The sequence below is a fragment of the Sinocyclocheilus anshuiensis genome, unplaced genomic scaffold, assembly GCF_001515605.1.
Source record: "Sinocyclocheilus anshuiensis isolate Anshui unplaced genomic scaffold, SAMN03320099.WGS_v1.1 scaffold819, whole genome shotgun sequence".
In the NCBI taxonomy this organism is placed as follows: Eukaryota; Metazoa; Chordata; class Actinopteri; order Cypriniformes; family Cyprinidae; genus Sinocyclocheilus; species Sinocyclocheilus anshuiensis.
Genome location: NW_015548238.1, coordinates 271,297 through 283,607, shown reverse-complemented (window position 1 = coordinate 283,607; position 12,311 = coordinate 271,297). Strand labels below are relative to the sequence as shown.

Genomic DNA, 12,311 nt, shown 5'->3' with positions numbered 1-12,311 from the left:
TTTTTTATTTTATTATAATTTTTTTGTTTGTTTTTTGGGCTGATGTGCCAAAATTGTGTTTGCATTCAGTAGCCTATGGCAGCATTTTTGTGCCATGTTTAAAAATAACTAAATAAATAAGATTAACGTCATAATATTCTAAGAATAAAGTTAAAATTACAATAATAAAATCATGTTATACTGCGTGAAGTTAATGTGAAAATTCCACCTATAGGCCTACTCCTCCAAAAAAATAAAAAAATAAAGTCTGTGGCATCCGTCATTCTTTAGACTTTTTTTAAATCTCTGATTGATCGATTCATGAGACATTCATTTGTATTAAATTGTTCTGATTTATTTCAACATGCATTCAAATATTCATGTTTAGTTCGTGCTGCAAATATTAAAGAGGAAAATATCATTGATTCATATGCAGCTTGAACTGAGGCTGTAACGTTATTTACTTCAGAAAAATCAACAATAGGGCCTAAGTTAAGTTAACCGAGTTGGAGCCCATAACGTTTGTGGGGGCCCGTACACATTTTTTGCATATGGGCCCGGGGCTGACTCGCTACACCACTGTGTTCAGAAACACTATTTTATTTACATGAAAGCCAAAATAAACACGTAATATTTGATTACTGATTTTGCAGGATATGATGGACAATTGAACACAGACGTTAAATGAACTCATACTTTAGAGGCCCGCCGTGTGTATTGGTCTTATGATGAATATCATTCCAGGTGACAGCATTCTCTAAACCGGAGGTTGTAGAGGTCCCAACAGTAAAGATCAGTTTCTGATCAAAAGCCCTCTGCAGCAGTGCGAGCACTTCATTTCCTTCATGGTTGTCAGGCAAGTATGCATGACGTGATGTGCCATGAAAATAGTTTCCCGGGTTTGGATGCCTCTTCTAAAAAAAAAGATAAATATGATGTATTACTGTGCCATAACCTTAACCAAAACTATATGTAAATAAAAAAATAAAAAAATATTAATAAATAAATTAAACATTTTATACTTTATATTTTGTGTTTGTGTTTTCATTGTTTTTCTGCGTTTTGTGTCCACTCCTTCTCCTGGAGGGACAATTTTCAGCAAAGTTTAGTTCCAACCTGCTTCAACACATTTACCTTAAAGTTTCTAGAAAAATAATAGATATACATATTCAGATACACTATTTTATTTACATGAAAGCCAAATAAACACGTAATGTTTGATTACTGATTTTGCAGGACATGACGGACAATTGAACACAGACGTTAAATGAACTCATACTTTAGAGGCCCGCCGTGTGTATTGGTCTTATGATGAATATCATTCCAGGTGACAGCATTCTCTAAACCGGAGGTTGTAGAGGTCCAATTACATTTTTCTGCACTTTGTCTTCATGAAATGACACTCCATACTTTGTTTCAAGTTGTGACAATTGTTCTTTATAGGAAAGATTCATCAGATCCCAATGAACCTTGTCCATCTCAAGTTGAGTTGGAAGGTCCTTAGTGTCCATGTCCAGTGAAAACCTGCTTTGTGGAGAAACGTTGTTTTCTACATCCATTTCATTTGATTTGTCTTTGAATTGTTGATCCACTCTTGTTGTCTCTCTTTTAATCATGTCTGTAATTTTATTTGGTCCAAAGAACCGGCAGTCGCTGGCAGACATGGTCAGCATCAACTTTGCCTCCTCTGACTGGATGGTACGAATTGCCTGCTTCACAATATCTGAATTCATGTCATTATGATTAATGGCAGCATCACTAAAATTAACCACACAATCAGTGACAAGATTCTGAAAGTCCTCAGAGGCTTTGGAGACAGAATCAGGGCTTGAATTCTGGGTGGATATTAATGAGACTGACACTTCTGCATGCATAATGACTCCATGTTGTTTCTCAATTTTCTCTACCTCCTTTCTGTAAGCATGAAGCATGTACCAGAACTGATGGAGGGGGGCAGTAAATACAGCTGAGGTCTCTGGGGTCCTTTCAAATGTTTTTGAGATCTCAGCATCATTTGAAGCTCTGTTCGCTGCAACATCCTCACTATTGTTTGTGTCTTCTGATACTACTGAAGTCACAGGTTTGGTTCTGTTCACCTAAAAACAATTGATGGGATTTCATTTAAGAATTTTATGCCCACAGCTAAATGAAGATTTATGAAGAATTAATACCAAATTATTGCTACAGATCATAGATGAGTTTACTACTACTACTGTACTAAGAGTCTGAACTGAAATAGTTTAACAGTTACTAGTGTGTATTGTAGTAGGTCCATCAGTTTGCTTTAGTTGTGCGTATAAGCAATCAAAAGCTTAAAACCCGATGAATAAACTGATGAGATTGAGCCTTAATTCTAGATAAAGTAAACATGATACCTTTGATGATGGAGCTTTGTTCTCCTCCAGCAGGGACATTTGTACAGTCACAGAATCTGCTTCATCCAGATAAATCTGTGCAGTCACCTCCTTATCTCCTTTAACTTTACCATCCTTAACATTTTTAAAGTGAAGAGATGCAGTTCTGTGATATTTTAAAATCTTTAGAGCTACAGGAAAGAAAAAAAAAGAGTGCATTTGGTACACAACCTTAAAACAATAACATAGAGAGGCAAATGTAACATAAAGGCCATTTTATTTCAAATACAGAAGTGGAGTGCGTCTAACAGTGTGTCATGGTTTATGAGGAAACAAATGTGTATAATGACATGGGTACTACAACACAACATGGTTTATGAGGACACATCATGTGTCCCTGTAAACCAATAGGCTTAAAAACATACTAAACAGTGTTTTTTGAAATTCAAATAGCCTGTAGTTTTGTTTGAGGTGTAGGTGTAAGTGTAGGGTTAAGGTAAAGGGGATACAAAATACAGTTTGTACAGTAAAAAAACCATTACACCTATGGAGAATCCATCTAAACCACGTGTGTGTGTGTGTGTGCGTGTGTGCGTCTGTGCACGTGTGTGGTGCCTTTCCAACACTGACAATCACAAAACATTAAAATTAACTGACCTTATGACAAAGTTAATGAAAGTCACACAAAACTGCCTAAACTCACAGGATTTATTTGTACAGTCTTTTTAATGAATGGAGAAAACATTCAATTACAGAAGTATAAAATGAGCAAAGGTCAAAAGTCATAAAGATGGACAACTCTGATTCATTTTTCTTGGATTGCTGGCTGATTTTGTGAACGGAATATATGAAACTCCAATAACTAACCCCTCTGGAAATCTAGTGTTCATATGAGCCATAACAACACATTTATACCATAATTAAAGGAATTTGTCAAAAAAGGTTTGTATTTGTGCAATAGTTATCTAAAAGCTTTATGGACTTGACAGGCAAAATGGCGGTTGGCCACATGGCTTCTCAGCACAGTGATTTGATTGGCTATTTGGGATGCCAGTCAATTATCTGTTGTAAAGTCAGTTATGAGAGGCACTAAATGTTCTAACATGTTCCAACTTTACAGTTTCTGTGCTTCCGGTATTGGATTTTTAAAGGGGTCATATGATGCGATTTCAATTGCTGTCGATCGCCGGATCGGCTTTCACCGTGGACGAAGCGGAGTCCAGCCCGGGGTCGTCACATGTGGTTGCCGCAAGCCCAAGTTGGGGCGTAACATTTCCGTCACACGCTTGAGGTATTCGGCCAATCACAACGCACTGGATAGCTGGCTAATCATAGCACACCTCGCTTTTCAGAACGATGAGCTTTGTAAAAATCGACGCATTTCAGAAAGGCGGGGCATAGAGGAGAAACAATAATGTACAGTATGTGGAAAATAATGTGTTTTTTGAACCTTAAACCGCATAAACACATTTCATTACACCAAATACACAACATAATGTTCTTTTTAGCAACATCATATGACCCCTTTAAAGCAGGCTCATTTTACTGCCATTAAAACAAGCTCAATTTCCTTTGTTTGTAATTGAGCCATGGCCCATAAATCAAACCATTGTTTCTTTGCATGACAGATGGAAATATTGACCTTTTAAACACCTCTTCCCATTTGATACTCAAATAAATAAAATAAAACATACTGGATCAAAACGTAACACTCCACTTTACTACTTTACTCATTACTTCTAAAAGAAATCTGTAATTGTAATGTTTGTTACCAGTAACATGTTAACACCCCCAACACTGGTATTTGCCCTTCTGTATTAATATTGTATGTATTTGAGCTATTTCAGATACTAGCATCCATGAGATTTAAAGTGAAAAATGTATTGTATATGATATTATCTCACCTGTTGATGGTGTTATCTGCACCTCTGCACATGATGGATCATCCATGAGTTTAACGCTGTGGACTGATGCTGTTCCTTCCAGTCTGGACAACCAGCTCTGAAGGGCTTTCTGTAATCTAGCTCTCCATCTCTCTGGAAATGGTTCTGTCCAGTCCACTTTGATTTTAAATTTAGCGATATCCAGTGGTGCTGAGGGTTGTGGCATTTCATCACCAGCTGTATAAATGTCCTGTTAGAGGAAAAACAGTTATAAATGCAGACTCTGAAGTTCCATTGTTGATATTGCTTGTATTATTAGAGCATTTTATCTATTAATTGTCATTTGTATTTGCAAATTCACAAATGGCTGCAGTAATAAAGAAAATCAGACACAGTAGACCATCCTCGGCTCTTAAAATACTGAGGGAGGGAATAATCTGGTGAGATTGAATTCTAAACTGGTGTGAATGGTATGATTACACCAGATAAACACCAGACAACAGATATAAAGTCTGGGAACAAAAATGTGAAAAAATAATGTTTCAATTTACCAGTAAAATTGTTGTTTGATAATTATCACAAATATATGTATTGTAACGAAACAATCAATTTTCATTTGCACAATATGCTTTGGCATTTATTAATTCATGCATTTGATATTGCTGATATTCTGGAAAGATAATGGTGCTCAGAAAATCTATTGCTCTATTCTTTAGTCAGTACCTCCTCTGACAGGAAGTATGGCTGATAGATGTCATCCAGAGATGGTCCAGCATCTTGACCCTCAGTGCCTGCTGTATACAAGTCCTAACATTAAAAAAATCTGGTGAGATTGAATTCTAAACTGGTGTGAATGGTATGATTACACCAGATAAACACCAGACAACAGATATAAAGTCTGGGAACAAAAATGTGAAAAAATAATGTTTCAATTTACCAGTAAAATTGTTGTTTGATAATTATCACAAATATATGTATTGTAACGAAACAATCAATTTTCATTTGCACAATATGCTTTGGCATTTATTAATTCATGCATTTGATATTGCTGATATTCTGGAAAGATAATGGTGCTCAGAAAATCTATTGCTCTATTCTTTAGTCAGTACCTCCTCTGACAGGAAGTATGGCTGATAGATGTCATCCAGAGATGGTCCAGCATCTTGACCCTCAGTGCCTGCTGTATACAAGTCCTAACATTAAAAAAAAAAAAAACCATAATACAATGTTTAAAAAATTATTTCAGTAATTTAAAAAAATATAACACTATTTATATATTTCAATAAGTAAATCTATTTATATATTTCAACTCAGTAAATCTCGTCCCAGTAAACCTTCATACTTTTTACGTACTGTAGGATGTATTGTAAATACAACAGACTGCAGCCTATTGCAATTTTCTATTGTTTAACACATGTGACACAAACAATAAATACTGTGAACTACATACTGTGGAGGAGGTTTAGAGCGAGGAAAAACAAATCTCAGTTACCACATTTACCCATTTGTTCTTATGGGGGCAAAATGCATGCCTAAACGCTGTTGCATGTTTTGCACATCAAATAAAGCAAACATTTCAAGCAACTGAAAAAAAAGAAGCTAAAATGACAATGTTATATTTTAATTTTAATACAGCAATAGCCATAGTAATTTGTTTTCATTGATTGCCACAAACCAACCACTATTCTCAATACTGTATGTTACTATTTAATAGGAGCTAAAAAAAAAAAAGCGACAGGAAGACTTGCTCAAGGAAAAAGACATGATGCATTTTAAAGAGTTTACTAATAAATGGTGAATGTGTTTACCTGCAACCAAATAATCTGTTAGTAATTGAATTGATGGCTCAATTGGACTGAAAAGTCTTCATGTAAACACCTTAATCATGGCCTTTTTAATTTAATTTAATTTTATTGAAAGTGTACAACACAAGGGTTTTACATGCTTATGAAGTTATGTCAATTTCACTTACACAATCAGGTAGTTCATAATCACTATTTTATCTATATTTTATATTATAATAATATTTTTATTAAATTATCTACCATAATAATCATTTGTGTCTGTAGCTTAGCATTCATGTAAACATCACATTCAGATTCATCAATCAGAATGATTTCATTCCGATTTAAACAAAAGTTGCCCACGTAAACGTAGCTAGTATTATTAGTATTATTAGTACTATTGTTTTTATAAGGATTATTATTATTATTATTATTATTATTATTCAATCGTTTCGGGCTTTTGGGGCCCTTAACATGCTCAAAAACTCTTGAAATTTGGCACACACATTGAAATCTGCGTTCATCAGGGCAGACAGAGATTCTCATGGGGGGATCACAGAAGGGCCCCGTACCACATACTTTCTAAATGGCCATTTTCAGGGAGCTCTGTAGCACACACCGTTTCACCTACAGTCACCAAAGTTCATACACATATAGAGCTCATCAGCCCAAACAACTCTTATTTTTACCCGATTTGCTTCAAACTTCATCAGAATTATCAAAACATGGCAGATGTAAAGCTGTGAAGGGATTCTTGATATCTTAAATACTGTTGCTATGGCAATGCGTCAAACTTTAATATTATTCTCAGGTGTTCATGAGGTACTTAACATTCTTAGATTTTCATGAAACTCGATACACACATCAGCATTAATGATAGTTAGACACTGGCAAAAGCTCATAAATGGGCATGGAGCAGGTGCTCTATAGCGCAACCTTTTGACAAAAGTAAGGGGGTTAGTTTTAGCTACAGTCACCAAACTCGGTACATATATTGCTCTCATCAAGTCAGACAACTTTCAAATTTAGTCATTAGCTCCGACCAACAGCAAGTTGGCTATTTTGGTTTGAATCTGGATTTTTTTTTTAAATTCAGGATGTGCCTTATTGCATACTCCTCCTAGGAGAATCATGCAATTCAAACCAAATTTGTTAACATGATGCCAAGATACTGAAGATGCTAAATTGTGAATGGTTTTTTGATATCTTGAATGGTTTTGCCATGGCGATTTATTAAAGTAAAGGGAACAAAAAATGGAAACAGTAAGTGTCTTATATCTTTAAAGTGCATTGTCCCAACTCCTCAAAACCTTTTACATATGGAGAACAAGTCATTTTGTGGAAACATGCTTAGTTTCATGAATTTCTGATTCTCTGGGGCCTAACCGCAGACATCAGACATTTCAGCTGACAGATGAAGGCTGTAATACTAAGGTTGTCCACTAGATGGAGTCATAGGATAAGAAATATTTTAAGTCTAATCCCTTTTCTCTCAGCTTCCATTAGTTAGATAGATCTTTGTGTGTATCTGTTTCACACTCGATTCCAGAGTAACCCTTTCATTGTTGTAATTCCAACAACCAGACTGCCAGATGACTGAATGCATGTGCCTGCTGTGCACCGTTTTCTTCAAACCACCGGGGTGGCCGTGCCACCGGGGCTTGGGCCCATCATCGCTGTTTGCAGCTATATTTTATTAATTGTTCTGCCTCTCCCACTGCCTTTGTATATTATTGAACTGACGTCTTATGATCATGGTAGCATGTGAATTCAGGAAAATTACCTAGTTTATTATATTTATCTTGAGCGCTTATCCAGTCAAAGGGCGTCTTTACAGTGCAGGATTTGCCTTAAGTCATAAAAACAGAGCATTGACATTTTATAAAATGTGAGAAGACTTGAAGGGTTAGTTTATTAAGAAAGACATAGTGTTTTTGAATATTTAAACACTTAATTGTGGTACAGATGTCAGGAGAAATTGATAGGGTATATATTGTTTGGTAATCATTATCAGTGTATCACAATCATATTTTAATAAACTGTACTTTATCTGCAAACACATGTTTGAAGTTGTATTAGGAGGGCAGAAGCTGTCAAGCGTCTGTGACTGTAACAGAAAGCATGTATGGAGTCTATAAGCTGATCCATGTTATCCAGCATGATTTGAGAAGTAAATAGCATCTTCTGCACATCATCAATGCAGTGTTTCTTATTCTGTCAAGTTTTTCAGTGTGGTCTCCAATCTTTAGATCCAGTGTGTGTGTGGAGAGAGAGAGAGATAGAGATATTCATACTCACATATTCGTCAATGTCCATTGTTTTGACGGTCTGTTCCTCCGAACGGCAACTGAAAGAAAACTTTAGCTTTAAGTAAATAGTAGGAACGAGTCTTGTTTATTTCACACAAAAAAAAGAGAAAGGCCTAAGAATAACTTGCTACTATTGCTAATAAGATAATGTCGATGTTGAATTGCACCCCGCATTTGTTGTCAGGTCGCTTTGACAAAATAACAGTGAAACACATTTAGTTTCATTTTCATTTTGTGAAGGGTGTAGTTCTGTGAAGCAAAACAAAATTTAAAAGCCTTTCGAGCATTTAGTGCGTCTTGATTTCTGTCTTCACATAGTATGCATTATTATGATGATTCTTTAGACTGCATACGTTGATTGTTGACGGTCAAAGTGAAGGACAATATCGTTATTATATTTACAGCGCATTTCGAGAATATTAGCTCCATAATACTGTCGACAATATTACCGACACACAAGAAGTACAAAACTGGCTCTTAATCTTGTACTTACCGAGAACTGAGCTGAATGAAATAAGCGGTCACCTTCAGTTCAACTGGTTTTTGAAACAAACGAAAACGAAACTCATGAGGCAGCAAACAACACGTTTGAAAAAACAGTCCAGTTTTTGTATTAAAAAGAGGACGGTTAATCTGCGTGTAATATATTTGTACAGGGATGTCAGTGTGCTCATGGATGTCTCAAAGACCCCAAAACCACCATGTAATAGCCTATAAATATAAATATACTAATAAATATAATAATATAAATACAAACCATGACCACCCTGTTGAAAAAAACAGCATATGCTGGTTAGGTATGTTTTGACGCTGGGATGCTGATTTATGCTGGTCCTTGCTGGTTTATGCTGGTCCTTTGCTGGTTTAAGATGATCCTTTGCTGGTTTATGCTGGTCCTTTGCTGGTTTAAGCTGGTCCTTTGCTGGTCCTTTGCCAGCACATGACCAGCATAAACCAGCAAAGGACCAGCATAAACCAGCAAAGGACCAGCATAAACCAGCAAAGGACCAGCATAAACCAGCAAAGGACCAGCATAAACCAGCAAAGGACCAGCATAAACCAGCAAAGGACCAGCTTAAACCAGCATCCCAGCGTCAAAACATACCTAACCAGCATATGCTGTTTTTTTCAACAGGGCAGGCTGATTAAAGGCAGTCATCTGAGTAGCTTCAGGGACATATCATGAGCACTATGAAAGATTTGTAGCCTAATGGTTTGAGGGAGCATTTTTATGGATTATGGACTTAAAATACCTCAACGATGAATTTATTTCTTACAAACACACACCTTTTCACTTCACAAGATGTTAATTGATGAACTGGAGTCGGAGTTATGGATTATTGTGGTGTTTTACATCCACATACACAGAGAGCATCACATCTGGTAAACACAGAAGCTTGTGAACAAAACCTCATTGGTTCTTGTGCATCTCCCACACCTCTGAGCTTCTGCGTTTACCATATTTGATATGCTTCATGTATGTGTTGATCATTGTTAAGATGGAAATGAAAGCCTAAATTAAATCTCTTCATCATATAAAGTATCTTATGTATGTATTTCTTCAGTTGGATTATCTAGGGCCTATTGTAAAGAAACATTTATTAAGATCCCTTTACAGTTATGAATGCATGAAAATGCATATTTTAATCTAAATTATTCCATTTATTTTGCATTTTCTTGTTATTTGGCGTGAGATTTAGTTGGGTAGTGTGTGCTGGCTGAAATAATTTGTTTTATGGCAAATACATGAAATTTGGCAACCCCGCATCAGGTTATAAGCAGATGTATTTGTATTCACTTATTTAAAGTCACCTGTGACTGACAGAGCCTTTACAGTTATGAATGCATGAAAATGCATATTTTAATCTAAATTATTCCATTTATTTTGCATTTTCTTGTTATTTGGCGTGAGATTTAGTTGGGTAGTGTGTGCTGGCTGAAATAATTTGTTTTATGGCAAATACATGAAATTTGGCAACCCCGCATCAGGTTATAAGCAGATGTATTTGTATTCACTTATTTAAGAGATATGCAATCATTTATGGATTTTTTTTTTCTTTCGCTTAATTGTAAATATAATTTGTAGTGTGTTTTTTATTATGTGAAAAAAAGAGTCTATACACTGTTGACTGATAGAATCAATGTTATTCATCAGGCATGTGATCCAGCTAGAGACAAACAAGCAGGAAAATCTGACCACGACCACAGCACTTATTATTTAAAAAATATGTATATTTTAGCACATTAAAATATATATATATATATATCTTATATAGTAATAATACATACTATTGTCCTGTAAAAATAAAAAGCAGCATTTAATAATCATGATAATAATTAATCATATATAATATAATAAAAGTATTAATAGAATTGTTATTATTAAAGTACCTGCCAAAAGTTTGGAAACATTGCCATTATTAATGATTTTTAAATCTCTTCTGCTCATCAAGGCGGCATTTATTTGATCAAAATAAAGTAAAACAGCAATATTGTGAAATACTACAATTAAAAAAAAAAAAGTTTTCTATTTTAATATATTAAAAAAATGTCATTTATTTCTGTGATGCAAAGCAGAATTTTCTGCATCATTACTACAATTTGCAGTGTGTTCCCAATTTATTTATTTTTTATTTTATTACTGATTTGCATGAATCACATGGGTCATGATTTTAGGCCGGACTGATCATCCCTGATTCATGCGTGTTTATCAACTGCTCAAATAAACTTCTTATCTAAAGCATGTTGCGGTGCAGTAATGACAGGGACTGTCTCCCTGAGAAACCTTGAATAAATCTTACTGAGAGATAATAGTGATCAAATTTGACTTTCCAGTTCCCTCTACAGTACTGTAGCATGACAAAGACACTCAAATGTATGAAAGGTGGTTTGAGAGATGAATGACCTTGCACACTGAAAACAAACCTATTTGTGCTCACAGCACTCCTGAAGACAGAGGAACTGAATCTGACCTTCGGACAGTTACATTACTGTTATCATATAATGTAATGCACAGCAATAACTGAATGGTGCTAATTTAGACCTCACAGCAGATCCAGAGCTGAAGCTGTTCAGCAGTCACTGCCATCTCTCCCATTCTGTCGAACCGACTCATTTTAATTCGTCTTTCAGTGAATCATGAACTACAGGTGGAACTGCTGGATCATAGGAACATTGCTGTCGTGAGCTTGTTTTGTTGAGCAGAACTGATTTTCCATTATTTAATATACTGGATCCTTTTACTCAAATGCTTATAGCGAGGCAGCAGTTCTTGGTATCACCTACTGTCATTATACATTTTAAATGTGCAGCATTAAATGTATAAAGATGAGATTCCCTATCTGAAAATCTATTTTATGGTGTTACAGTAAGAGCACAATGCAATCATGTGATTGTTGGACTCAGTTTTAGGCATCTGCATCGAGGTCTTATCCGGATGTAGTGGTTTGGTTGAAGAGGGCTGTGAACACCAATTAACCAAATACCTAAAACATATTTAAAAAAGTGGAAAATATTCAAAGTGTAGCAAGTGCAAATGATCTCAGAATGTAACAAACATCGACTTAAAGGTCATTTTGAGTATGTGTTTGATTTGCATTCCGTATTCTTTCTATGTGGTTTAATTAAAGAGCTCACACATTTAAACACTTGTTGCATATATTGACACTTATTTTGATTGGATATGACACAACAATTTGTTTATAAGTGATATGAATCCACACCTGTCGTTTTTATTTATTTTTTTTGTAAAAAGAGCAGATTTGAACTTTTGGTCAGCCCATTTATGTTCCTTGGGGAAAAACTCATCTAACGTAACCTCACATAAAACAACAAAAACTTTACCTCTACTTAAATGCTGTAACTACTGCAATGTGTTACAAGCTCAGTTATATACATTTGATTTAGCGCAATACTGTCACTGCATGTCATAGATTCTGTATTTTTCAATATGCTAGTTACAGAAATACATGGTCTAAGTGTTGCCATCAAGACGTTCAACAG

The 12,311-nt window shown here is 35.3% G+C and overlaps 1 protein-coding gene across 1 annotated transcript in view; it reads right to left on the bottom strand.

Annotated features, from left to right (window-relative positions):
- Positions 1–8,856, bottom strand: part of LOC107654785 (uncharacterized) — a 10,964-nt gene extending 2,108 nt beyond the window's left edge. Inside the window, exons 1-7 of the mRNA XM_016442039.1 lie at positions 8,803–8,856; positions 8,299–8,347; positions 5,326–5,409; positions 4,238–4,466; positions 2,355–2,524; positions 1,326–2,075; positions 676–893 (exon numbers count right to left, since the gene is read on the bottom strand). Coding sequence (XP_016297525.1) covers positions 676–893; positions 1,326–2,075; positions 2,355–2,524; positions 4,238–4,466; positions 5,326–5,409; positions 8,299–8,316 — 1,469 coding nt within the window. The 5' untranslated portion in view covers positions 8,317–8,347; positions 8,803–8,856. The remainder of the gene's footprint in view (positions 1–675; positions 894–1,325; positions 2,076–2,354; positions 2,525–4,237; positions 4,467–5,325; positions 5,410–8,298; positions 8,348–8,802) is intronic.
- Positions 8,857–12,311: the final 3,455 nt, after the last annotated feature.